The sequence below is a fragment of the Notamacropus eugenii genome, chromosome 7, assembly GCF_028372415.1.
Source record: "Notamacropus eugenii isolate mMacEug1 chromosome 7, mMacEug1.pri_v2, whole genome shotgun sequence".
Lineage (NCBI taxonomy): Eukaryota > Metazoa > Chordata > Mammalia > Diprotodontia > Macropodidae > Notamacropus > Notamacropus eugenii.
The window spans coordinates 26,503,002-26,530,074 of record NC_092878.1 but is presented as its reverse complement, the minus strand read 5'-3'; the positions used below and the strand labels follow the sequence as shown (position 1 = coordinate 26,530,074).

The following is a 27,073-nucleotide window of genomic DNA, read 5'->3' as shown; positions in this document are numbered from 1 at the left end:
AGGGGGCATGTAAGGAAGGGCAATGGTCCCTGGCACCAAGGCCAGTATGCTTGAGGTTACAGCTGCCTCAATCTACACTCCTGCTCCCATACCCCCGACACCCAGCCTAGGGCTCAGCTCAGTGCTCTGTATAGATGCTTCTGTAACACACACTGGTCAAGGCATGCTTTGGGCTTTCTGCAACAGAACAGTCATAGGATTCAGCTCCCAAGGGGAGAAGTAGAAATGACAGGGACACAACTTGACAAGCTCAACATGCTCAGAAGGGAAATCTACATCTGAAAAGGCACCAGCATAGCCCACTCCACTCTCTTAACTGCTTCTGAGAAAACATATTAGCGGAAAGCAGCTTTAGGAGGGCAGTCTGCTAGGCTGCCAGAGAGGCCCTGCCCCTCATCAGTCAATGTTACAGCAGAGCTCTGAACCGTTATGGTAACATTTGGTTACACAGTCAGGTTATCAAAAACACATGTTACAAAACTACATGCATCTTCTTCTGGATCTCCTGGTAGGCAGGACCCTCCAATGAGCACGTCAGGGGGAACAAGGAATTAAACCTGCCCGAGGGCTCGGTCATCCTATGCTGAATTTTGGGGTACCCCAAAGCTTTGATTATAGTACCAGTACTTTCTACAGGAGACCTTTTCTGATACCCCAGCTGCTAGGGTCTTCTCTTCTTAGATTACCTTCCATCAAGTACGTATACATACATACATACATGTATACACACACACACACACACACACACACACACACACACAAAGTAATATATCTTTTGTGAACTTGGTTGTTAACAAGTTCTCTCTCCCATTAGGATGTAAGCTCCTTGAGAGCAGGCACACTATCTTTATAACCCTGCTGTACCACAGAGCGGCAGACACACAGTAAACAACGTTAAGTTCTTGCTGACTTGACAACCCTGGCCATATAGCACTATTCTCCATAAAGTCCTGGCAGATTTGCTGGGCACAGAGTCAGCTGTCAGACTTGCCTAAGCAGTCTGATGCCCACCAAGGGAGAAAGACTAAAACTGAGGTTCTCTGCCCTAGAGACTGGACCTTGCTTGAAAATGCCAGAACCTAAACTGCCCCCACTTCTCAGGGTGAGGCTCTCCCAGCACCAGCAGAAGGTTCTCTGATGACCAGACTGCCATCTGCTATGACCCTCAGGATCTATGTCATAGGTCATAGGCAAAGACTAGAAAGGCACAAATCACCATGGAAACCCTTCGCCCCAAGGCAAACAACTTTCCCAGGAACATCTTACCTGCTGCAAAAGGCATTTTGTAGGGACAGCTGCCGTGGGTGGCGTGGAGGCTGCCAACACGACTAAGGGACATGGGGAGAACCCCGCAGAGGCTGTAGCTGTTTACTCCTTCTCCTTCTCCACAGCAGTAGCGTGATGAACACCAGGGAGGATGTTGGAAGGGGGTCCCTGTGGGCAGGGAGCTGGGGGCCACCAGAAGCCCATCGCAGGGAGCAGAAGGGGATAGCTCTCCCCCCTCTGGGAACACAGGACAGGGCGAGTAGCCCCCACACTGCAGTCCGCTTTGACCGTAGTACAAGTAGACCCCGCTCAGGGTGGTAAGCTCAGGGCCACCATAGAAGCAGCCAAAGTCAGAGTGGTTGCCGGGCACAGGCAGTGGGGGCAGCTGGGGGAGAGGGAACGAGGGCTGGTGTAGGTCTTGTTTGGGAGTGGGAGACTTCTCTCCTGGGCGTCCATACTCTGGCTTCATGGCAGCCTGCCCACCCATCAGCAGGGGCAGCCGGTGGTACAGGTCCGCAGGGCTCTCATAAGAGTGACTCAAGGGTTCATAGGGTAGGGGCTCTGCTTTGCCACATAACCTAGGGGAGCCAGAAGAGGCAGTTGGTGGCCAGGTTCCCTCAGGGGGTATTTGCCAGCTGGGCAGTCCCTCAGTCCCTACTAGGCTAGCTTCCTGCTTAGCAGCCTTTACGCAGTTTTTCCGATTGGTTTTGGCCCATTTAAACCTCAGTGTCTTAGGGCCTATAGAGTCAGGCCGGACATCCCCATCAGTGTGGTTTCTGGGGGCACGATGTGGCAGTTCCCGCTCCTGGCTCAGCTTGAGGAAGGCTGCTGCATTCAGGCTGGCCAGTCTCTTGGGAGCAGTATCACCTTCCCGGCGAGCACTGTCTTCAAATACTTCCTCAGGCAGAATGTCCTGGCTACTGCCCTTGAGTCTTCCTGCCCGTGTTCGGCTCCGTCCCTTAAAGCTTTTGGGGACTGGTTTCTCTGGTGAGGCCCAACTCCCACTGACTTTATCTCGGGCCCTCCTAGTTTCCCCTCGGCATCGCCGGGTAGCAGCAAGCCCAGCCCCATCATCCCGCTCAAGGAGCAGGTTATTAAGGGCTTCGGCATTGAGCGAAGCCAGACGCCTCTTTCGTGGTTCCTCAGGACGGGTGTTATCAGTCCCAGCATCGTGCTCCCCACCTGTCTCACCCTTGCCTGGGATAGGAGTCTCAGGCAAGCCAGGTGCAAGTGGCTGAAGCTCCTCAACCCAACCTGAGGCCTCCTTGCCCCGGGGGCTGGCCACGTGCTCCAGGCGGGTCAACAACACTTTGCAGGTCTTGGGCTTGCCTGGGCCCAGGAGCCTCTTGCGAAGGGGATAGTTTTTTCGAAGCTCTTGTAGACTGGGGAGGCTTGGGACCTCTGGAACAGCCCCTGGCTCACTGCCCTCCTGCCGCTCCATCCTCTTGCCTTCCACTCGAAGTGGCTCCCGGCCAGTGGGGAGAGAGCTCAGCAGGGACAGAGATTTCCTTCGAGCATGCGTCATAGAGCAGCGTCTGGACCTGCAGGAGACAGCACCAGCGATAACTGACAATCCTATGCAGCACTTTCTATACCTACTATTGCATTTGATCCTTTACAACTTTGTGAAGTAGGTATGGTGAGAAAACTGAGGCTCTGAGAGGTTAACCAACTGTAAGAGATCGAGGAGGACTGGAAATGAAGTTTCCCTGGCTCTCCATCCTAACAGTCTTGTCACTGACCCAGCCTAAGCCCACAGCTCCCCCCACTCAAAGCCCACTGCCATCTTCATCAACTCTTCATAGTCATTTTCCAATTTTAATTATCTCTGCTAGCTCTGTTCTGCTTACTACTGGAACTCCAATGCACCACCTGGTCCCCAGTTTTTCCAAGCCTAGATAGTTTTCCCCCTCCAACTCTCCTCTTTTCAAATCACTGATTGACAGGGAGGACCCAGAAGGCCTGCGTTCTATCTCAACTAAAGAAAGGAATGCTCACCCCCAAAATTGATTGCTCCCATTATCCTCCTGGCCCAAGGCTCCCTCCCATCTCCTCTCTGTTCATGGAAGGAAAGGGAGAGGAAATGGACGAGAAGCGGATCCAGGGACCAAGGAAAAGTACAGCGGAGATCTGACAAGAGAATCCAGCCTGGTTCCCTGTTCCAAATCACATGATTTGGGGACTAAGCAAAAGCTGTGTGGCTATGGGTAACAAGCACCCCCTGTTCCCATGGGAACACAGAAAGGTTCCTATGAAGGTGAGATAGTAATAATCCAATTTAGGAGTAGAAGGGGAAATGGCCAGAGACGATACTTTTGGGTTTCAGTTTCTTCACTTATGAAGGGGTTGTACTAGACGACCTTGAAGGAGCCTTCAAGTTAAAAAATTCTGTAAGAAGAGTTCCTTCCTTCTCACAAATGGGGAGACGACGAGTAAGAAGCTGGTCTAATCAGTATCAGGCATTTCTGGGTAAAGGACAACTTGGTCCTTTCTGCCTCCTCATTCTACCTTCCCTCCTCTACCCCAAAGGTTCCAGTCATAGTAGGAACCATTCCCAAAGTCAGACATTCCAGGGTCCAGATTCTACGAAGAAAGGGCCTTTAGGGAGTCAGAAGTTTGCTCCCAGGCCAAAGCCACTACCTCAAACTGGCTCTTTAAGGGTTCCCATAGGCCAGGAAGCTGTCAGCTGACCCTGTGGAACCATCCCCAAATCTGGCCCCAGAAGCTCCCATTTCCCTGGGAAGGGCAGGTTGCAAAACTGGCAGTCTGGGACCCTTCAGCCCCTGTGTCCAAGTCACAGAACCAGAAGCAGATGCCTTAAATCCCTGTTTAAACACAAAGGGATTCAGGAAAAGGAAGACGCAAAGAACAAGTCAAACCAAAGTGAAGGGGCTGGAGCCTTGCCCCCCTCCTGGCAGGTCCAGGGATTTGGTATTATTTCAGCTCAATAACAACTTACTCATATGGTGCTTTAATTGTGATGTGGGGAGTGTTAGTATTACTACAACTACTTAATACATGAGGAAAAGAAGGTTAAGTGGCCTGTCCAGAACCGTGTCAAAGCTACGACTGGAATTCAGGGGTCCTCTAGCCTCTCATGTCCATGGCTTGCCACAAAATCACGCTGCTTCTTAAATTAGAAGACGTTTGGGACCACAGACCCCACAAAAGAACAAACCAGATGTAGGAAATTCTTCCCTTTTTTATTAATTAATTTATTGGTTTTCAGTTTTCTATAATCACTTGCACAAATTTTAGATTTCCTTCCCCTCCCTCTCTCCTCCTTTCCCGAAATGGCATACAATCTTACATGCATTCTATACATACATTCTTACTAAATACATTTTCTAGGAAACTCTTCCTTAACTGTGTGCTCAGGCCAAAGCACATATACATGTGACAGGTAGCCCAGAACCCTGCTGTCGCACTTAAGAAAGCCAGGTATTGGGGAAGGAGCACTGGGCAGGAAATTTTCCCCCAGAAAAAGAGGCTCCAGAATCTGGAAAGCCAATGGATAAGGGGAATTGAACTGGGCACAGGGAATCTTGGAATGCCTGCTCCCCGTCAGGCCATATCTGCCTTCCAAGAGACTCAAGGAGCAGCTGCCGCCAAGACCCAAGCTGAGGCCTGACTCAGTAGACCCAGGGCTCTGCAGGTAGCCCCCAGGGGCCCAGCTTCTCCCAATCCCAGCCTCCCCTCCAGGCTGGCCCAGCCCCACCTCCCACCCTCACAGCTATTGTTATTCACAGACACTCCACTCTAAAGAACACAGAGTTAGAGTCCCTGCTGGGCTAGGATTAACCCTGAAATGCCCAAACCGGAGCTGTGCTCAGGGCTTCCCTGGTACCCACGCCAAATGCCCATTCAGGACGAATAGGATCGGGGTGCAAGGGCAGCACTGGCCAGCCAGCTGGGCCAGCACAGCTTCGAGCTACTCACTTTTAGCTCCCGACATTTCTCCTAGAGAGAACTGGGCTAACTGGGGAATGGGGGGGCAGGCTTTGGGAATTGTCAGGACTCCCCTCCCTGCCATAAACCAGTCTGATCAGCGTGGGCGACCCCCACCCCAGAGCCCTGACTCGGCAAACTGGAAAGGGGAGGCAGTGTGCCAGGGAGAAAGCTATGGCTTCATGTGCTGACCTGCCCTGGCCCCAGGATAGGGCCAAGAGCAAGACACTGGGGTTGTGAGGGGGGAGGAGAGGGGCAGGTCAAAACCAAGACCCTTTCCCCAGAAAGCTCAGGGGAGAGAAGGAGGAAGGGAAAGAAATGGAGTTCAGATCGGGCAGCTGAGCTAAGGTGGTGGCAATGGCTCCCTTCCCCCACTTAAGGTCTAGGCAGAGAGCCCACCAGAACAGAGGGGCAGGGGATGGCCTAAGGCCACGAAGCCAAGCTCATCCAGACTGGGGGTCTTCACAGATATGGATGAATACTGAGAGTCAAAGCCCAGCTGGGAACACAGCTACCAAGCTGGTAGACAGTCGTCATACAGAGATCCAACTGACCCAAACCAGGAAGGCTTGGCCCTTGCTCTGAAGCAGACCAAAGAAACAGTTCAGGACAGAGGCAGGTACTCAAGGAACACTTGTCAATTAACTGAATGAGTAGGTGACCTCAGAGCCCTAACCTAGGAGCCTTCTCTATCATGTACATATGAAATCACCATCGAATTAGGAAAGGGGGAGTAAGGATCTCTCCTTCCTCACAGCTCTTCTCTGGGCCTGAACATGTGAATTCTTTCTTCATTTCAACAGCCAGCTCAGCAACCTCAACATTCACATCTCCCAAAGACCTGTCTGGTCAGGTGGAGATGTCTCTCAATTGCTTGACCTTGCAGCAGATAAACACTGTGACCCTTCTGAGCTTGGGATGAGTATGAGGGAGGCTCTCCCTGCTCCCCCCCTCCCCCTCCAGTTATCAAATCCCATTTAGCTCATAGAGAAAACTAAGCCACCAAAAACTCCACTGCAGAACCAGCCAGATTTTATATAGGACCCAAACAGGGAACTGCCCCCTCCCTCACCCCAGAATCATCCTAGTAGAGGCTGGGTGATTTGGCTCCAGATTCCCTTGAGCATGCTGAGCTGTGGGCTTTCGAGGCACGATGAAGAAAGAGGGGAGTGAGTCACACTTTGAAGCTTGACGTGGGAACTACCCAAGCAGCTTTTCCCTGGGGTGGAGCTGGGCAACGGAGAAGCACCTCACACCTCTTTGGCCATACCCCCTTCCACCCCCTTCCTAAAGGGTCCAACCTAGTCCAGTCCAAAGAGAATCCTAAGAAATCAGAGGAAGGTATGAATCTCAGCACAGTTAATTAGTCTTTCCCTCTCTTTTATACAATGGCTCAACCAATAAGGACAATGCCTATTTTAGCCGTTGGGAGTGGGGTGCTTACTAGGAATTTGATTCTATCACTGCCAAGAGCCAAGGAAGGCAGCTGTGCTGATCCCCCACCCCCACCCTACAGCTAACTCTCTGGGTTCTCTCTCCTTCTAAGGATATGGTCATTGGCTAGCCCCTAATTGCCACTCCCAATAAGAAATTCCAAGGAAAGTGATGCTGGGGAACCTGATTCTACAATCTAAGATATTCCTTATGCCCTAGGGTAATGTCTGGAGAAAACCAGCCCAGCAGTTTTTTCCTCGGTGTTTTCCCCTTCTCATCAAACACCCAGGTAGCATGAAATCCTGAGGAAGAGCACCCAGGAGGTCAAGACCTTCAGGAGATATAGTAAATAATCTGTACAGAGTTATTTTCTATTTTAGGAAACTCAATCTCAGAGAATGACTTGTCCAAAGACCAGTAGCTAATAAATGGCAAAAACAAAAATCCAACTTCCTTTCGTCATTCTAATTCCAGTGCTCTTATCAAACACTACAGTGTCTTCAATCAATGAAACAAGGATTTAAGAGGCTAAGATAGGCCAGGCAGTGTCATCCTGGCAAATCTATCAGTCAGAAAGACGTGAGTTCAAGTTCTGTCTCTGAAACACATCTCCTTCCTGAATCACTTAACCTCTCAATACTTCAGGCAAGTAAATCGAGAAGTTATAGAGCAGGAGCACATCTACACTGGTAAAGAGTCTTTGAAAAAGGAATTCCTGTATCACTGAACACACAGGTGCTATTTAAAAAAAAAAAAAACAGTCTCTTCCCTCAAGGAGCATTCCCTATGAAGTCACCCCAGCTTGCTCTGGGCAAGCCAAAAGTGTCCAATTATCAGGGCAGTGAGGTTCAAGTCAGGATGGTAGCTTTCTTCCAAAGTCAAAGTCTGCTCTTTATTAGGGTTCTGGGTCTCGATTGGATTTGTTTTGTGGAACAGGACTGGAAAGTAAAGATTAGGATCATAGATCTGGAATTAGAAAGGACCTTAAGAAGTCACTGAGTTTAACCCTCTCATTTTACAGATAAGTAAATTGAGGCCCACAGACCACTCAAAAGACCTGAGAAGAAAACTTCACCTTGATTCTACACCCTAAAACTGCAGGATGGTCTGGAAGTGGTGTGTTCTGTTTAGGCCTTGCCCTCACAGTGGCTTAGGATAACTAACTAAAAAAGGCATTGGCACACAGCCCTTCCCTTCTCTATGCAATCAGTACCATAAACCAAAGCTGGTTAGGGCTACAGGGAGGGTAGGGGAAGGACAAGCTGAGGAAGGGGACAGGTGGATCCTTTGTAGATTTTTAGCCACACACGAGTAATGTGTCTGGGTTGGGGGGAGATAGGCAGGTCAAGGAGTGCTGCTGGGCCACCACAGAGCACCACCCAGCTGCTAACCTGAACTCCAGTCTAGCTTTGCACCTTTTGTTTTTGGCAGACTTTTGTTCCTGCTGCTACAGTGCTGACCTTAAGAGGAGGCAGAATATGGAGCTGCCTAAGTAAGCTCTAGGAAGGTTCCTATCCCCACTGATGACAGAAATGCCACCATCAGCAGTTAAGCTTTGCCTAGGCCCATCAGCTTCTTTTAAAATGTAAATATTCCCTCGATGTGTAGCGTATACATTCCTAACAGTGTGAATTTTAGGCAGCATGGGACAATGGAAAGAATACTAGATTTAGCATCAGGGGATGGATGTTTCCAAGTCCTCTCAAGTATATATAGAGATAAATGATCTAAGATATGTAACGTTAGACAAACTCCCTGGACCCGTTTCCTCACTTGCAAAATGAGAGATATCACCAAATCTGAGACGCAGAGCTGAGAAAGATCATTAGAGGCCATGGAGTCTGACCCCCTTGTTTTAGAGACGGAGCACTGGAGGCAGAGAGAAGTTGGGTGAATTGCCCACAGTCACATACTGTTTGAGGACAGGATTTGAACTTTCCTTTTCCTGACTCCAAATCTAGTACTCTCTCCACCTCACTATGCTAGACTAAATGATTCCTTCCAGAGCTAAATCCTACCAGTTCCTCAGCTTTTCCCACCAAACTGAAAGGATGAGGAAACATGAGAAGACTGGAACCCTGGGGTTGGGAGTAGGGGCACAGAAAGGGGAGGTGTCCTTATTAGGCTGGCTCTCAGTCTGGCCTAGAGTGAGGGCCACAGGACACAGGACTGGGGGAGGGGAAAGGTACAGAAGAAATAGGCAAGGAATTCCTTGTTTCCCTCAACATCCTCCCAGCTGTGCTTATTGTACTACAAGTGAGACTATTTAACTAACCATACCAATGACAGGGATGAAAGAGAATCATCATTTCTCAGCTATCACTCAGTGCTTCACAGAGGACAATCCCAAAGCCATCTTGGGTCTCCCCGTCCTGTCCCTCTTACCATCTGGACTTGGGAGGGCGGAGCTCGTGGGATGAGTGACAGCAGCTGGTTAACTTCAGAAGCACCCTGGGTCTGTTCCTTAGAGTCCTTCTCTAGATTAAGGGTCTGCACCTCCAAATGAGGCCAGCTCCCTTTCTTCTCATTTAGAAAATGAAGAAATTCTGCCTGCATACTGACCTCTGCCATGTTGTTATAATTCCACACCTTGGGAAAATTGGGATCTTCACTCCTTTCTAGTTGTGCTGTGTGGTGTGAATTGGGGTCAGAATTGGGGGAGATCTCTCACTCCAACACAGCCTGAAAGCCCACTCTCTACCTCTATGTAGAACTTCAAATTTAGCATGGCAAAACCAGCCAGGAGAAATACTTTCAGTCTCTTTGAAGGGGTGGGGGTAGGTAAGGGAATATGGATTTTACTCGCAAATTCACTGTGAGTTCGTGTCCAGGGACCACAGAACAGTGTTGCTCCTGAGATGATAATCTTCCTCAGCCCTTTCAGGTGTCTAGTAAAAAGCTTCATCTGCTACTCAATCCATCAGGACAGAAAACCCTAGACAGTGGCAGATAATACAAGTGACAGAAAATGCAAGCTGGGTCCAACAGAATCTAGAAGCAGGCTTTTCCATTCACCCTGGAAAGTACCCCTAGGAACAGCTTCTCTGTGCTTAGGAGCACCACAGTGGCATGTTCTCAAGAATCAAACCTTCCTGGTTGGGAAGGAATGGTGGAATGTCACCCATATCAAGTTCACCAGACAATTCTCTTCTGCTATCTCAATACCCTCTGAGAAGATGCTGCTGGACTGGTCTCCACACAGCCTAGCTAGGTCACTGATGGGTACACACCAAGAAAGCTTTGCCCCCAGGAAAGGTAGCAGAGGCAATGAAAGCAATGGTATCTCCTAAGTGAGCATACATTAAGACTGCCTTTTTTTACCCCCCTTTAGCATCCAGTATAATATTTGGTACACAGTAGGCACTCCAAATAGGGTTGCTGAATGAATGAAACCTAGATACCATCCTGGCATGGGCATACACTCAGGGTGCTCCAGGGAACAACTCCAACCACCGCCACCTGACCCTGTTGGAAGGTCTGCCTCACTACCCGCTCTGCTTTGCTGCAAACAGACTGGCCTCACCTTTCACTCCTCTTAACACTCCTAATAAGTGATGTTCCTAAGGTGCTGGGCCTTTGAAGTCTGACGCCCAGTCCCTTTTCCCACTACATTAAGCACAAGCTCCAGTTTGCCCAGTTGGGTATCTTGGTACACTGACCCAGCAAATCTGGCATCTACTTCTACCCTGTGGCTGGGAAATGGACTTTCATTTGCCATAAGTGAAACTGTGGAAGCCTTTTTTTCTCTCTCCTCTCCTAAATAAGCACAAATGAAAAAGGTAGTGATATGATGGAGTGTTACCTATGCAGGTGGTGGAATTTTCACTGAAGGTTGAAAAGTGTCAACAACTCTTCTCCAGAAATGGGTCTGCCCACAGGAGAGAGGAGTGACTAAGTTAAGGAGACAAGCCTGAGGAGTCTAAGTCTATAGCCCCTGGGCCCTAGGATGTGAAGGTTACCAGGAGAACCAGCTATGCCTCTTACAGCACAAAGCAGATAACTTAGTTTATAACTTGTACCTCACTGTAAGAAGCTACAAAGAGAGAGAAGAAACAAATTAGGAAGTGATTATTTGCATCACAAAGGAATTCTTCAAAGGGTTCTTTTAAATGGCAAACTCTCCAACTTAAAATGATTCCATTTACAAAACTTAACTTGACACACTGCTTTTTTCCAGGTAGGTCGTTATTACATGAAAGAAGGCACACCTGCGTAAGGGATTTTGGCCGCCGCCTTAGGCTATGACCCAGCAGGGCCAGGTTCTGGTCTAATGTCTATTACTATGACTTCCTCTGGAACCCTAGGCAAGGAACTCAATCTTCTTAACTCCTTCTACATCTGTACAAGGAGGGGCACTGACTAAATAAAGCATGGGCTCGTCACCTTTTTTTATGTCAAGAATCCCTTTGGCAATCAGCGGAAGCCTACTGGCTCCTCCTTGGAATAATGATGTTAAATATATAAAACATATAGGTTTACAAAGGAAACCAACTGTAATGAAACAGTTATCAAAATATTAGAAAACATGTTCATGGACCTCAGATTAGGAACCTCTGGACTAAATGATTTTCAGCTAAAGTCCCTTCCAGCTCTAATAGTTTATGGATCAATATAAAAAACAGTAACAAAGCTTTCTAAGCTCACAGATCACAAAAGGATTGGAACAGCAAGGAAGATGTTCTTGTTATTTCATTCCGAGTTTGTATACTTATACACATACATATTTATATGTACAGTATGCAGTATGTACATATGTATAATGTAATGCATTAGGGGGAATCTCCTATGGAGGTTTTATTAACACTATGGCACACAAAGAGGGTCTCAACCTCTAGGCAAAAGTCATTCCAACTTTGTTTCATTCCTTTATGGCATCAATTTGTTTGTATTTGTGGAAACTTCTATTTGTGATAAAAAAAAAAAATTCGGGTTTTCTTTGTAGTTTGCCAAAAAGGCAAACATCATGTGACATCCAAGTGATGCGGTGGAGAACACTTTGAGCTTAGAGTCACAAGATGTTGAGTTCAAATTCTGCTCTGACCCTAGCTACTCGACCCAAGGCAAAGCCTAAGTTTTCTGATCTGTAAAATGGGGGTAAAAATACTTGCACTACTTCATTCAGACGATTGTTGTGTGGGAAGCACTCCATAAACCTTAAAAGATTTATACAAATAAATAAGTTCACATTATCCCATTTCACAAAGGGATGCAAAGCCTGGCAAAAGGAAGCTTTCAGGAGTGAGGACAGCTCATCCCCTCTACGTACCTGCACATCACTGGACAGATATGAATCCCTGGCAGGGTCTCAAACCTGCAACGGACCCTTGGAGGAAGCTCTGAATCGTGTAGGACCATTCTGGTCTCTCAATGGCCCCATACTTTCCAGGTTGGGCCAGGAACAAAATGACTAGGCGGGGTGGGAAGCCATTTGCACCATAATATTTAATAATTTGAAAGATACAAGGAAGGCAGGGCAAGTTAAGATAAATACATGCCCCTTAAGCTCCCTTCATTGGATTGAAAAGTACACTTCACAGCAAAATGAAGGGAAATTTCCCCCTCCCCCTCATATATTTTCAATCACAAACCTTTAGGATAGGGAAGACTCACGCAAAATACATTAGCGATTTGTTGTACATGATATTCAGGGGTGACAGTACTGTCATACTTTCTCTTGTTTCAGGAATGGGGATGGATCTGTTCATATAGCCAAAACCTTATGCCCACACTTCTGGCAACCAAGAGCATAAATTTCTAAGATGGCTTGCCAGTTATGGGTAGTCTTTGACTGTGGAAAAGACCAGGCTAACTGGTCCAAATAGGGACTGAATATATGGCTAGTCTTATTAGTACAATATTCTAATCAACTGAGACAAAAATAGATACAGAGAATAGAGAAAGGCTAGAAAAACTTCCCCAACAACCCTACCTCCAGAAAACAGTTATAAATACCTGAGGTATTCATATCGTATATATAAAGAGAATAGACAAGAGCCAAACTGTCCTAGCTGGTGGGGAGCATGGGAATATCATCCCACCTGAACCCTAAGGTACTGTTCAGTTATTTTCAGTTGTATCTGACTTCTTTGTGACCCTATTTGGGGCTTTCTTGGCAAAGATACTGAAGTGGTTTTCCATTTCCTTTGCCAGATCATTTTACAGATGAGGAAACTGAGGTAGTAAACAGGGTTAAATGACCTGCCCAGGGTCACACTGCTAGTAAATGTTTGAGGCCAGATTTGAACTCAGGAAGATGCGTCTGCCTGACTCCAGGTCTGGCACTGTATTCGCTACATCACCTAGCTGCCCTTACCCTATGAACTACCCACCTCCTTTCTTCCCTCTCAGGGATTCAAACATTTTTCTGGGCTCAAGATGAGCTCCATTTTTCTCTTTCACAGCTGACAGCACAGATAACTGTGTACATCTCAAGCACTCTTATATGTGCACGTACATCCTCTTTACCCCTCTATCTCAACTCTTGCCAATTACTTCAGAAAAACACTTCTCCCTCTCTCATTTTATTTGTAAACTAAAATTGACCCTCATCTTGTGTGACAAGTTTAAGAGTGGTAGAGATGATTTACCTTTAGCAAAGACTCAATTCATCAACAGGCATTTATTAAGCACTAGCTACCTTTCTAGCATGGTAGATGGACAGCCAAAAATGAACGTCCCTGCTATCAAGGAGCTTACAACCTATTAGAAAGAAAAAAAAGCTGAAAATTTGTAAGTGAAATTAAACAAAGAACTGGTACCCATCAACCTCTTGAGCCCTTGAAATTATATTGTCTTCATAATTCCTACAAGTTTCTGCTTTCTCATTCTCCTCTAAATATGCTTTTCCTCAAAACACCAGCAATTCAAGAGGAATAAAAACTAATTATCTTTTAAATTTTATCATGTGTTACAACAGAATTGTTTTCTACTAGTTTTGTTATAAATATACAGTATTCAGTTATATTATGGATTAAATAGGTTTTGGGTGCTGGGCTGAAAACGAAATCACTATTTAAAAAATTTTTTTTCTCCAGAAGAAAATCTCAACAAATAAAACAAAGGTGCTCTGAGTTAAAAAAAAAAAATTAACTGAACTTTTGAAATAGAATTATTTTGCAAAACCGGGGAGTATTACCTCACAAGCAAAAGGGGTTTTTTGGGAATGGGAGAAGAAAAAGAAGAGATATAGGATGTTTTTCCTATTTTAAAATATCATTGTGGGGAGGAGATGCTACAGCTTCCTTTATAACCTCGGAATTTTCTTCATACTTCTCTAAAATTCCTACAGTCAATTCTCGTTTCCTTTTTAAAGTTTTATTGATGCATTTTGATGGTACATTTCACTCCTTTTCCCATAATACATCATCCCTCCTTTCCTCCCCCTTTAACACAGAAAATATGGTTAGGCAAAACCAACCAACATGGTGACTGTGCTACAGCGTTTACGACACCAAATCCACAGTACTCCCACCTATGTAGAAGGTTGTGTCTCATTATCTGTTCTCCAGAGCTAAAAGTGGTCAATTAATCAGAAAACCATTTCTTTTACATCAGCTTTCCGTGGAAACAGAGAATAGCCAACCATTCTTTTCCACGGAACCCAGGTAGCTGAAAATGTATAGGATTATGGATTCAAGCTGAAAGGGTCTTTTGAAGCAATTTAGTCCAGAGAGGCCCAATGAGGTCATTTGACTTGACCATACACAGGAATGTCAGAACCTAGATTCAAACACTGATCCTCTGATTTCACACCCACCAAGTACTCTTTCTACTATAAAAAATCGTATGAAGTGATCCCTCAGTCTTCTTTCTCTGTATTCAGTAATTCCAAATCCTTTCCTTTTTCCTTGGTGATTTATCTTCTAATTTTTTTTCATTATTTTTCTAGCTCGTTTCTGGATCCTAAGTTTTCCACACCTGTCAAGTCATGAAGCCCATACAGTGTTCTAATAAGAGCCTAACCATTTTGAATATAGTTGGATGATGACCTCATGGTTCTTAAATGTCAACCTTGTGCCAGCACATCCTAGTATCATGCTGGTACCCCAATAACAATCTTTCCATGAGTTTATAAGCAAGACCCCTCCTCTCTGACCTTTCTGTATCATTTGACACCACCACACACACACACAAACACTCTCCTCTCTCTCTCTCTCTCTCTCTCTCTCTCTCTCTCTCTCTCCTTGATATTCTTAACCAGCTGGCTTCTATGATACTGTTCTCTCAAGGTTCTTTCTCCTCCTCCCCTCTGACAATTCCTTTTTGATCTCCTTTTCTGGCTCTTCTTCCTCCCCTCCTCCAAATCTCTAAATGGGGGGCAGGGACCCCTAGTCCTGTCTTCCTGTATTCCTTCTTCATTTCCCCATTCTCTCCTTTAGTAATATCGTCTACTCCTAAGGTTGCAATGGTTACATCTATGTTTACAGTTCCGGATTGCCACTCTTTGCTGGGCATCTCTCTGGATGTCTTGCCAACATTAAACTGAACTCATCATCTCTCCCTCCCCTTCCAAAAAAGGGGAAAAAACCCACCACAATTCTCCTCCTCCTCCTCCTAAGCTATTTCTGGAGATAGTACCACCACTCTACCATCTATGTAGGTTCAAAATAGTCATCTTATATTGTTCCATCTTATCTGTTCCCATATCCAATCGATGGCCAAGTCCTTCCCACTTCTGCTACCACCACGGTACTATCTCCTACTAGGTAGTAACAGACTTTTCTATCTGGAGTCTGTCCTACATATTATAACCACATCAAAGCAATCTCCCTAAGGTCTGATCACATTTCTTGTCTGTTTCGGTAGATGCCCCACTCCTCTATGGGATGAGATAGAAATGCTTTATTCTGACATTTAAGGCTTCTCATGCATTGGCTTCAACCTACCTTTAAAAAAATACTTCATCTTATTTTTTAATGGACAAAAGATCTATTTTATCTCTTGCTCCCAGCCACTGGAGAAGAAAGGAAAAGAAAAACAAAAACCCTTGTAACAAACAGGCAGAGTTGGCCAAAACAAATTCCCACATTGGCCATGTCCAAAATGATGTCTTATTCTGAGTCTATCACCTTTCTGTCAAGAGGTAGACACTAGTGCATTTCCTCACTGGTACTCTGAAATTGTGGTAACCACCTTTGTGATGTTGTTTCACACTGCTTCCCCTTCACAATTTACATTTCCGTCAAACTGGACCATAAGCCCTTCCCTACCTCATCCCACTCTTTCCTGCCTCCCAGGAGGCACTCAATTTGTGCACATCATTCTGACGCCCTGTCTCTCCAACTCCTTTAACCCCAGTTCCTGCAATAGCCACCTATATTTTTGCCAGTTGAAATCTTCTCTTTCCTTCATGTCATATGGACTATCTTCTTCTATTAGGTATTATATTATATTATTATTGATATTCCTACCTAAAGAAGCGATCCCTTCCTCCCAGAATCTCTCGTGCCACTCTGTTTAATCTCTTATTAGTCTTATTAAGTCTTAACTTGTTGGTTTTAATTTGTATTATACTCAACAAGATTATAAACTTCTCAAGGCAAGGAAATGGGTGTGTGTGGTTTGTTTTTCTACCTCTGCAGCTTTCTACACCTTACAGTGACTGGCACATGGAATCACAAAATTAGAGCTGCCAGGAACTTCAAAATCATTCAACTCTCTCAATTTACAGATGAGAATACTGAGGCCAGAGAGGGGAAGTGACAACCAAGGTCACAGAGGTTTGAAACAGATGAACTGTGATCTGAGCCCAGGTTCTTTCACTCTTTGGTGAATCTCAATGTTTTTCGAATGACAATGACCCTCTAAAACAGAGTTAGTCAATACTGGGCAATGGCACGGTGGTCTAAATGCTTTACTAAGGACTCCTCTGATCTTTCAAAATCCGCTCTAGAGCTCCCTGGCCCAAGGAATTGGGATCACGAGCAGAGAAGGAGGAGGAAGAGTCGGTCAGAGCTTTTAAGTTTACAGGTTTTTAGAAGAATCTTTGGCAATAAAAATTGGCTGTGATCCACAATGATTGAAAAAAACTACCCTAACGCACTCAAAAATTCATAAAGAATCACTTGATGCCAGTCACCTGGTCCAATCTCTACCTAGAATGTGAATCCAATCTACATGTCTAAAAGCCATGGCTGTATGTATATATGTATGTGTGACAGAATATAAAAATTAAAATTTTTTTAAAGAATTAATTTCCTAACGTATCCCTGCCTCTCCCCCAAATTGAAGGAGAAACATTTTATAATAAAGATTTTAATAAGAAGGGGGAGAAGAGAAGCTCATCAAAGCCAACAGTGACCATTTCTGGAATTCCAAAGTACTCCTCACTTCTGCAACAATGGAAGGGAGATACGTTTTTTAAACTCTACTCTGGGTCATTTGGTCATTACATTTATGACCTCGGTCATTATAATTACACAGGGCTCAGCGTGGATTTTTTTTCAGGTGAAAATATAGTTAAATATACTTAAAGATTTACAACATCAACAGTTCAAAGTTGAACAGTAATATTTGTGATTTTTTTTAACTGATAAAAATCTCCCCTCCCCCATTAAAAGATTGGCTACTGGTATTAGAGCTGGATGAGGGGTCAAAACGTCTACCTCTATTTTTTTTCCTCTGTTTCAGAACCTGAAAACAGCAAGGACTGCCAAGACAAGAGAATGACAAATGGTTGTTTGCAAACAACCAACTATATACCACAGGAGGGAAAAGGAGACCTGTCCTAAACTCTAGTGGTGGGGTCCAGTATTTAAATCCCTTTCTCCCAGAACACACTGAGAGGAAAGAGCTGGAAAAAAAAGTCACACCGGACCTTGATCCGACATCGATGAGGAGACTCCTTTCACTCAGACAACCTAGGGCATGCTAAGCAGGCGCTCCCTGGGGTAGATCTCTAGGCCGAGGCTCCTTGGCTGCCCTTTCTCCTTGTAGAAGGGCCTTCAAAAAAGAGCTCAAGGGCAATGTTATTTTTGTGAGAAGCTGAGAACCACGTCAGCAAGTGTTCTCCACTGGGAGAGGAGTGGGGTTTAGATGGTCACTCTACCTGGAGAACCCACCTATGCCTTCCACCCTCAAGTCTGCTCTTGAGCCCATGGACTCAAACCAGTTTTGTCAGGGTCAGGGCTCCAATGCCTTAGCTGACCTGAGGGAAAATAGGAGGGAGGATTTGGAGTTCAGATTTTTTAAAGCTGCAACAGTAAATTCTCATTTATTTGGGGTCTGATTGGTCTTCCAACGACATTTCTCCTTCCTTTTAACCATTTTATTTATCATTAGTATCTCTATCATAAGATAGAGATGGGGGGGGGGGGGGGGGTTAGAGGAAGGGTGGAGAACAGATGGGCCCAGCATATAAAGGAGCAGAAATTCCTACCAATCTGACTCTAGTTAAAAGAAGGAAGGAATTCAATTACCTGGAACCTCCCTCTCCCCCAGGGAATGGGCATCAGCTTCAGTGGTCAGTATTCTCCAGTTCCTGGAGAATACCAGGAACCCAGTCTGCTGGGGATTTGGTTCTAATCACAACAGGCTGGATTTCATCTCTCTCCTCCAAGTTAAACAGGCAACACACCCTAACTATAAGCTGGAATATTCCAAGCCAGGGTTCCCTCTTCCCAGGCCTGGTCCTTTTCGGAGGAGAAGCAGCGCCCAACGCTCTTCACCCCAGCTTTTGCCCTCACCCCACTGAAGGCCTCGTGTCCCCAGCACAATGGCAAGTTCACAAAGGAAGTGAGCCTCGCCAGACTGTGCTAGCAAATTCCCATAAATACTTGGGCCTGGGGTAGCGCTGCTTATGTAAAATGCTTCCCCATTGAGAGATGCTGCGTTATTTACATTCCTCACTACCCATTCATAAAAAGGAGGCCTTTTAAAGTCGGAGCTGTTCGTATAACGCTCCATAAACCCAGCAGCTTCAGCTGGCAGTCTTAGACCCAGCCTGCTTCTCAACGCCAGGGATTTTTTTTTTTTAAGATTTTTTCCCCCTTAATGGCTCACCTTGCGACGAGGCATTGAGGCCAGATGCTGCCAGAGCAAGGCCAAACAGAATAAGAACAAGATAAAATGAAAGAAAAAAAACCCACACAAAAATCCTCCCAAGCTCTGAGAGAGCAATACTGAAAGGAATGAAAATAAATTGAAAATTCCTACAGAAGTCCAACGTGGGGTGGGGGTGGGGGGCGGGAAATGGGATGGGAGGTAAACAGGGAAGAAGGGAAGAAAGGAGAGAGTCGAGGGGAGGGAGATTCCTTACAGATTTTCTCCAACTTCCTTTATAGATGACAACACTTCCCAGTTTCCCATTCATCCTTTCAGGTGCCAGAGGGTGTGGAGGGGATTTTTTTTAAACTGAAGGTGGAGACAGTAATGGGGATTTTTAAATTTCAGATAAAGGTAAGAAAAAAAAGATTATCTATGCCCCTTGATGAAGCACCTTAGGGCTTCTAGGTCTATGTGGGGAAAATAAGAATAAGTTATCCAGACACTGCTTTAGATGAACAGAAATTATGCTGATGCCTGTAAAGGAAAGAATTGTGTCCAAGAGCCACAGAGCAAAGCAGCTTGGAGCTAGGAATGAGCCCCAGTTCTGAGCTACAGTAGATGAGGAGGAAAGGTGGTGGTTTCTTTGATGGGGGAGTGGGCTTTGTTGCTATGGTAACAAGAAGAGGTATCTTTCCCTTCTGGAAGGAAATGCTAGTCCATTTATCATCAAACTGGGGCACAAAAGGGGAGATGGGGGGGCAGAAAAGCTGAAGAATGTATTTTAAGTATCTAGGCTCAATGCAGTAAATAGTCTTATAGCCCATTCTCTATACCGCTTAATGGTGGGCAGTAACAGAGTCCCGAATTTGATAGGATTCCTAATGACTTCTTTTCAATTAGCTTTAATTATGGATAGATCTGTTTTCAAAGGACCTCTGTCCCGGAGTAGCTGAGACACAGTGCTCTCCCTCTATACCAGACTGAAAAATAGGAATCCACAAAATCTAGGTCCATATTCTCCCCTCCAAAGAATTTTTTCCTTCATTTACACCCAAGAATGAAAAGAGATAAAACACATGGATTCATTTAGCATGGACGACAAGGAAAATTGCATAACGACAGCTAAGTGTGTGGGTGGGGGGAGATGGTCTGGTTGAGTAGGAAGAAAACAGGATTACAACATTTTCAGATCCATCTCTATAGGGTGTCATGAGGCCAATCTACTAGACAGTAATCACCAGAAGTGCAGAAGACTAACATACGTGAGGCTACAAAATTCCAGAATGCTAAGAACAAACTGAAATACTAAAGCAAAACAGCAAAGTAAGAAGACAGCAAAACCTCGTTTCCTCTCCCATCAAATGACCCAGCGTGTCTACCTCCAACAAGGAAAGGTCAGAGTCCCTTAAGGTATACAAAATACTGGGTATTTTGGGTCAAGGGCTTCTCCATCCACAATTCAATAGCATTCTTCATTCATTCATTCATTCATGACAAAATTTTTCACTGAATGCCTATGTGTGCTAAGCGCCACAAGGTATAATATGAAAAGAGAGAGCATACAATCCCTACTCTCAAGAGGCCCAGAACCTAACCATGGAAACAAAACCAAAAAATACATGAATCAACCAGAAAACAATATAAAACCAAGTGCTTTATTGGTGTAGGCACTTCAGTACTGGGGAGTTCAAAGAGATAATTGGGTACCAGGGAAGGAGGGAGAGTTAGAACTCATTCTTGAAAGATGGGGAGGCGGCATTTGGTTGAGGAAGGGGCAACATTCTATTAAGGGAGAATTCTCCCCTAAAGTGGTAGAGGAAGGACTGCCCAGGCAGTATTGCCTGCTTGGCTGAGTAATAATATTAACACTGCTAACAGCTAATATTTTATATAGAATTTATTATGGCATTACCTATTTCATTTGAGCCTGACAATATCTCTGGGAGGTAGATACTACTGTCATCCCCATTTTACGGATGAGGAAACTAAGGCATAGAGGTTAAATGACTTGCTTAGGATCACATGGCTAAAAAGTGCCTAAGGTCGAATTTGAACTCAGGTCCTCCAGATGCCAGACCCAGTGCTGGTAGTACTGCGCCACCTAGCTGTTCCCACTAGAAGGAATTAGTACAGAGAAAGGCTTGGCAGGTCTTAAACTTTAGAGCTGAAAAAGACCTCAGATGTCATCTAGTCCAACCCTCCTTTACAGATGAAAAACTGAGGTGCAGGCAGGTTACTGATCTAATCTGCTTAATGCCACATAAGAAATAAGCATCCGAGTTGGGACGTGAACCCAGGACTGCTGACTCTAAAGCTCTCCTCTTTACCATGCTGTCTCCAATACGGAGTCAGACAGTAGAAGCCTTGAATGTCAGGCTAAGGAATCTGGGTTATATTCTGTAGGCAAGTGAAAGATATTATATTGGGGGCAGGGAAATGACTGATCAAAGTGAAATTTTAGGACAACAGTTCTGACTGTGTTGTGGAAGGTTCTGGGGAGCAGGCTGGAATAATCAGAGCAGAGAACAGTAAGATACTACTAAAAAATTCAGCCATAAGGTGATGAGGGCCTGAACAAGGATGGTCCTCAGAATGAAAAGGGAGAGTCAACAGAACACACATAGAAAATTTCACTGGTCAAGCTCTCCTAGAGTTAAGCTCTCGACAACACTGGTTTTAACTGATTTTGGTGGTTTCCTTGAAAGACACCCCACCAGGTAAGGAGAAAGGCCATCCTACAGCTCCATTCTGAATTCCAGTTATTAGAAGGGGTTATCTCTTGCACAGCTACCAAACCAGATGAGTGCCTTGGAATCTCAGCCCCCGGAGCCCCATGAGGGCATGAGGACATGGATTCTTCACCATTCTGACGTGTTTATGTATTGAAAACCTCTCAGTTTCAGCTGCATTCACCAGTCCACCAAATCTCCGCCAATTCCGGCACTCAAAGGCTCCACCCTCAAGGGGAGATGGTAGTGCAGCCCACACTGCACCACTGGGAAGACTGACAGTCTGAGCATCAGCAGCTTCCTAGGAGCTGGGAGCAGATCCAACCAACAGCTGGTAGGAGCTCTTCCTCAACACTGCCTGAGGTGGGATTTGAACTCAAGTTTTCAACCTATACCCTATACAGCCCCTAAGCCTCTCGTTCTCAATGTTTCCATCTCTTCCATTAAGAGAAATGGCAGTTCAGAGGAGAGAAGGACTTCTGGGAGTGTTTCCATGACCAGGAAGACAGCTACCCGACTAGAGCCCAACACTGATGTTGGAGGAGGTGTCTGCAATTTAAAAGAACAGAGGGCAATAGCTCCCACCCCGCCCCCACTGTCCACAGAGTCCTCTGGCGGTAGTGAGGCATTCTTCCCTGCAGGACACTATGTCCCTGTAGGGCAAGGTTTGGTCTGATAGGGACCCCTTCTTCCCTTTTTATGGAAGTTTTATGATGGGGGCAGGAAAAGTCTCCTAGGGGGGGCATCTCGAGGTAACGACATGTTTTTTTTTTCCGTTTTATCATCAAAATCTGCCCCTGGGCTTTATTAATAACCTCCAAAGTCAAAATGAGAGCCTTTTTTCACTAACTAGGAGAGCATTTTTCATTAAAGGAAGCCACTGGCGTGGGGCGCTGGAGCTCATTTTGTGAGCCCTAATAGAGATTGGGGCTGTGGAAGAGGGGTATCAGAAATGTGCCCCTAACCCAACTGATTCCCCTCAGATTTAGGGCCCCAACTAGAGGAAGCCAACGGGGAGGCGAGTGCTGACTGGCAAGTCTTTTGACCTGAACCCGGGGTCCTGCCCCCCATCACCCCACTCTACCTATGTCATTCTCTTTCCCTCTTTCCCGAGCTGCTCCCCACAGGGCCATCTCTCTCTGCTTCCGAAAGGGGACGTCCCTCGTTGGGGCTCCGGCTCGCCGCCACCCCCGGGGGGAAAGGACTCCCCAAATGGGGCAGAGCCCCCTCCCCGATGCCTTCCCGCCCCCCTCTCCAATCCAGCCGAGGGGCCTGCCTGCCCGGAGGAGCGCAGACGTCCTGCTGCTCCCCGCCCCGCCCCCGCTCCCCCGGCCCCCGCCGGGGGCTGACCCTCCCCGGGAAGGAGCCGTGGCGACGGGAGCGCGGCTCCTCCTGCAGCCCGATCCCCGGGAGCCCGCAGTCCCCAGGGGCGGCCGAGCTGTCGGGCCCTCCGGAGGGCGGGGGTGGGCGCCCCGGACCCCTGCGCCCCTACCCGACGCCACCACCTGCGCCCCGCTCTGTCGCGGGCGCCGCCTTTGTCCGGCGCTCCTCGGCCGCGTTGGCCCCTCCAGCCGGGCCGACCCAGCCCCCCAGGCCGCAGCCGAGAGAAGGCGGCGGGGCGGAAAGGGCAGGGCCGGGCCGGCTCCGAAGCAAGGCCCGCTGTCACTTCGACGCGGCTCTGACAACTTCCATGCCGCCCCCTCCCCCCAGGCCCCACGGCTCCTCGGACCCGGGGCCGCAGCCCCGCTCGCCCTCCCCCTCCCCCCGGCTCTGCTCTCCTCGAACCTGGTCCCGCCGCGTCCCCAGCCCCGAGCCTCCCCGGCTGCGCAGCGCGGTCCACGCCTCCCCTCGGCTCGGCCCGGTGCTCGGTCCCCGCCCCCCCTCCCCAGCCTGGCTCCAGAACCGGCTCCGCTCCCCATCGCGGGCCCTCCGGGGGCAGGCGCTTCCCGCAGCGGCGGGGCCGCCCCGGGCCTCGGCCACCCGCTCGGGGGCTGGCGAGGGGGGCGCGGCGGCCCTGGGAGGGGAGCGCCCGAGGAGCCGGCCCCGGGCTCCCGAGGCGCGGCGGCCAGTCCCCCAGCTCGGCCGCGGCCCCAGGACGCCCGCCCGCGGTCGGGATGCACTCCGCCGGCCCCTCGCCCCACCCCCCACCCCCCGCCTCCCGACGCGGGCAGCGGCGGCGGCCCCCGGGGGCTGTCACCTCGAGGCGCGCCGCGCTCCCCCGAGGGTGGGGACCCACCCGGGCGCCAGGACTCCCGGAGAGAGGCAGCCCGCGCGGGCGGTCAGCACCTGCTCTGCGTCCGTCCGTCCGTCCTCATCCCCGAGCGGGGGCGGCGGCGCGTTCGGCGGGGCGAGCGAGCGAGCGATCGAGAGAGAGCAGGCGGACGGTCCCTCGCTCTCGCCTCCCTCTCTCCCTCCCTCCTCTCGGCCCCCAGCCCCCTGGCTCACCCGACTGGTGGCGCGGACAACGGGGCCCAGGACGCCCGCAGGCCCCGGCCGGGCTGGAATCCGGCGGCTGGAACCCCCCGGGGGCGCTCAATTCCCGGGCTCCACGCTGCTGCGTCAGCGCCTCCTCCTGGGGGCCGGGGCCGGGCGGGCGGGCGGAGCGGGGGCCGCGACCGGGCGGGGCCGTCGGAGGAGCGGGCGGGCCGGGCCGGGGCGGGAGGGCTGCTGGGGCCGTGCAGGCGGGGCGGGCGTCCAGACAGACGGGCGGCGGGGCCGGGCTCCGGGATCCGCTACGCCGCTCGCGGTTCCCCCACAAACTCCCCGAGAGCGGAGCCTCCGCCGCCCTCCTTCCTGCTTCCTCGTCCGCAGCCAATCGGCTTATGGCCCTCCGCCACCTCCGCCAATTAGCAACGAGCCCTGGGCTGGCCCCCGCCAGCCAATCCCGGCCCTCTGTTCCCCCTCCCCGCCCCGGACCAATCAGAGCCGCCCCCACCGGCCGGCCTGTCCCAACGCAGGGGGCAGCACGAGGCTGCCGGGGGAGGAGGTGCGGGGAGTGGCGGGGAGGGGGGGTCGTATCCAAGGGGTGGATTTCCTCCGCCAGCCCCTTGTACCTCTCTCTTTCCCGGAGCGCCCCCCAACCCGGGCCCTCACCCGCAATGGTCCAACCCCCCAGTCTGCCGACCCCCAAGACCCTCTCCCCAGAAGCTCGCCCCAGCCACCCCCCCCAGGAAAGTCTTACGTAGCGCCCCCCCATGCTAGCGTTCCCCTTCCCGTCCCCCACCCCCCACCCCTCCATCTCCCGCCCTCCCGCCCAGCCACCCATCCAGGGAAACTGCAGGAGGCACGGACACACCCCACCCTCCCAGGCTCCTGCTGCCCGAGGTTAAGCCGGAGGGAGCCCAGCGAGAGGCGAGCCCAGCCCGGAGCCCCCAGACCCCGGCGAGGGCCGCCCCCCGCCCCGCCTCACCCTTCCATGTCCCCCAGCTCGAGTCTCCTTCCCCTCGCAGTGAGGTCAGCCCCTGGCCACGCCGCGCCCCCTCCGGCCCCCCAGATCCCAGTTCTCCCTCTTCCGATGCCTTTCTCCGCTCAGCCTTCACCTATGTCCCTCTCGCGGCCAAGCAAACGTGCGTCCCCGACACGGCCACCCTGGCCGCCCCCGCCCTCCGCCCTTGGGGGGCCGTCGGGAGAGCTCCCGCGGGGGGGCCCCGAGTCCTCGAGCCCAGATGCGGTTCTTTTGGCAGGTGGGAGTCGGAGCGGTGTGGACACGTTCCTGGCTCCCCTCCCCCTCCCCGGGAGCCTGAGCACGGCTGTCCGCCCGGTGGGCACGGAGGCAGAGCTCGCCCTGGGCACGGCCGAGGCTCGGACCTCCAGCCGCGGCTCTTACCGGGCCGGGCGGCGAGGAACCGTCCGGATCCCCTGACAGCCCGAGACCGGGTCTGGGAGCAGTAGGCGCTGGGCCCCAGGCGCGGGAGGGAGGCGCCCCCGGAGGGGGCTCGGCCGGGAGAACCCGAGCCTCCGGTAACCTAAGCAACCCCCGGCTGCGGGGACGGGTCGGAGGGGCAGAGCCCGTGACCCGGCGCCGCCTTAAAGACCCAGCCCCGCTCTTCAGACGAGGAAACTGAGGCCCAGAGAAGGCTCGCGGGCCAGGCCGGGAGGTGGGGGGTCAGCAGCCCGTGTCCGGGGCTCCGGAAAGGACCTTGGAGGTCACCTCGCCGAGCCCCCTCCTGCTTACAGCTGAAGATGGGAGCGACGGCTGAGTGTTGCAAGGGCACCCGGGCGATGAAAGTGGGGCTCGGGGCCCGGCTTCGGCGCCCCTTCCTCCGCTTCTCCCCCTCTCCTGACACCCCAAAGGTAGCTCCCAAGAGATCACCGCTCCCACCTCTTCCCAGTGTTCACCCATCCCATCTTCTTCCGGAGCCTCCCCTGGGGTCCTGGCCATCCCCAGCCCGACAGGCTTGAGGAGGGGAAGTGCATGGTTGGAGAGATAAGAACGTGGCACGGGAGATCTCTGAGAGGGCACAGAGTTACTCCCAATCCCCTGGCCTTGGCGAGCCTCTCGGGGGCACGACTAAGGGACGACTGAGCCCCTCCCCCCCGACCGTGAGTGGACGCACAGACACAGAGGAGAGACAGACACAGACACAGAGACACACACAGACACAGACACACACAGACACACACACACAGACGGACACACACAGAGACACAGACACACACAGACACACAGAGACACAGAGACAGACACACACACACAGACACACAGACACAGAGACACAGACACAGACACACACAGACACACACACAGAGAGACAGACACAGACACAGACACAGACACAGAAACACACAGACACAGAAACAGAGACACAGACACACAGACACACACACAGAGACACAGACACACACAGACACACACACAGACACACACAGAGACACAGACACAGACAGACACACACACAGACACACACACAGAGACAGACACACACAGACACACAGAGACACAGACACAGACACACACACAGAGACACAGACACACAGACACAGACACAGAGACACAGACACAGACACACACAGAGACATACACAGACGCACACACAGAGACAGACACACACAGGCACACACAGACACACACAGACACACATGCACACCCTCCACAAAGCAAACGCATTTCTCCCTTTTCTCCCTATTTGCCCCTCAGGGCCAGGTCCCAAATTAAGCCCTCCTCTGAAGCACAGGCAGCTTCCTTCACACTTGCTGAGCCACAGGCTGTGCCTACTCCCCTGCCCCTCCCTTACTCCCATCCCAGGGGACTGATAACCCCTGTGCTGCCCCCACCCAGTTAGGGATTGTTGGTAAAGAAACAGCAGCAGTCAGCAGAGCCTGGTGCCCCTGCGCCTTTAACTGAACCAGGAGAGAAGGAGAGGGGAAGGGAAGGCAAGGGAGAATTCAGAGACACACAGGCTCCCTGTCAGCAGCTGCTCTCACTTGGGAGGGGGCGGGGAAGGGAAGGATCTGAAATGAGGTATGGGCAAGAGGGCTTTGGTGCCTGAATGCTCAGCTTGGCTGCAGGAAGGCCAGGTTATGTGCAAGCAAAGGGTGGCTAGGTAGGATGGATTTTCCCCCCCTCCTTTGCCGGACTGTGGCTTATTGAGGGGAGAACAAATAGAGCCCCGGTGGTCCTTTTGGGAGACAGAGGAGGCATGGCAATCCACTCCAGACTGTGTGCCTGCTCAACCAGAGAATGTCCACTGGAGAAACTCGCCCCCATACTA

General features: G+C 49.7%; 1 protein-coding gene across 1 annotated transcript in view; it reads right to left on the bottom strand.

Annotated features, from left to right (window-relative positions):
* Positions 1-24,061, bottom strand: part of BAHD1 (bromo adjacent homology domain containing 1) — a 31,225-nt gene extending 7,164 nt beyond the window's left edge. Inside the window, exons 1-2 of the mRNA XM_072624331.1 lie at positions 23,808-24,061; positions 1,267-2,807 (exon numbers count right to left, since the gene is read on the bottom strand). Coding sequence (XP_072480432.1) covers positions 1,267-2,791 — 1,525 coding nt within the window. The 5' untranslated portion in view covers positions 2,792-2,807; positions 23,808-24,061. The remainder of the gene's footprint in view (positions 1-1,266; positions 2,808-23,807) is intronic.
* Positions 24,062-27,073: the final 3,012 nt, after the last annotated feature.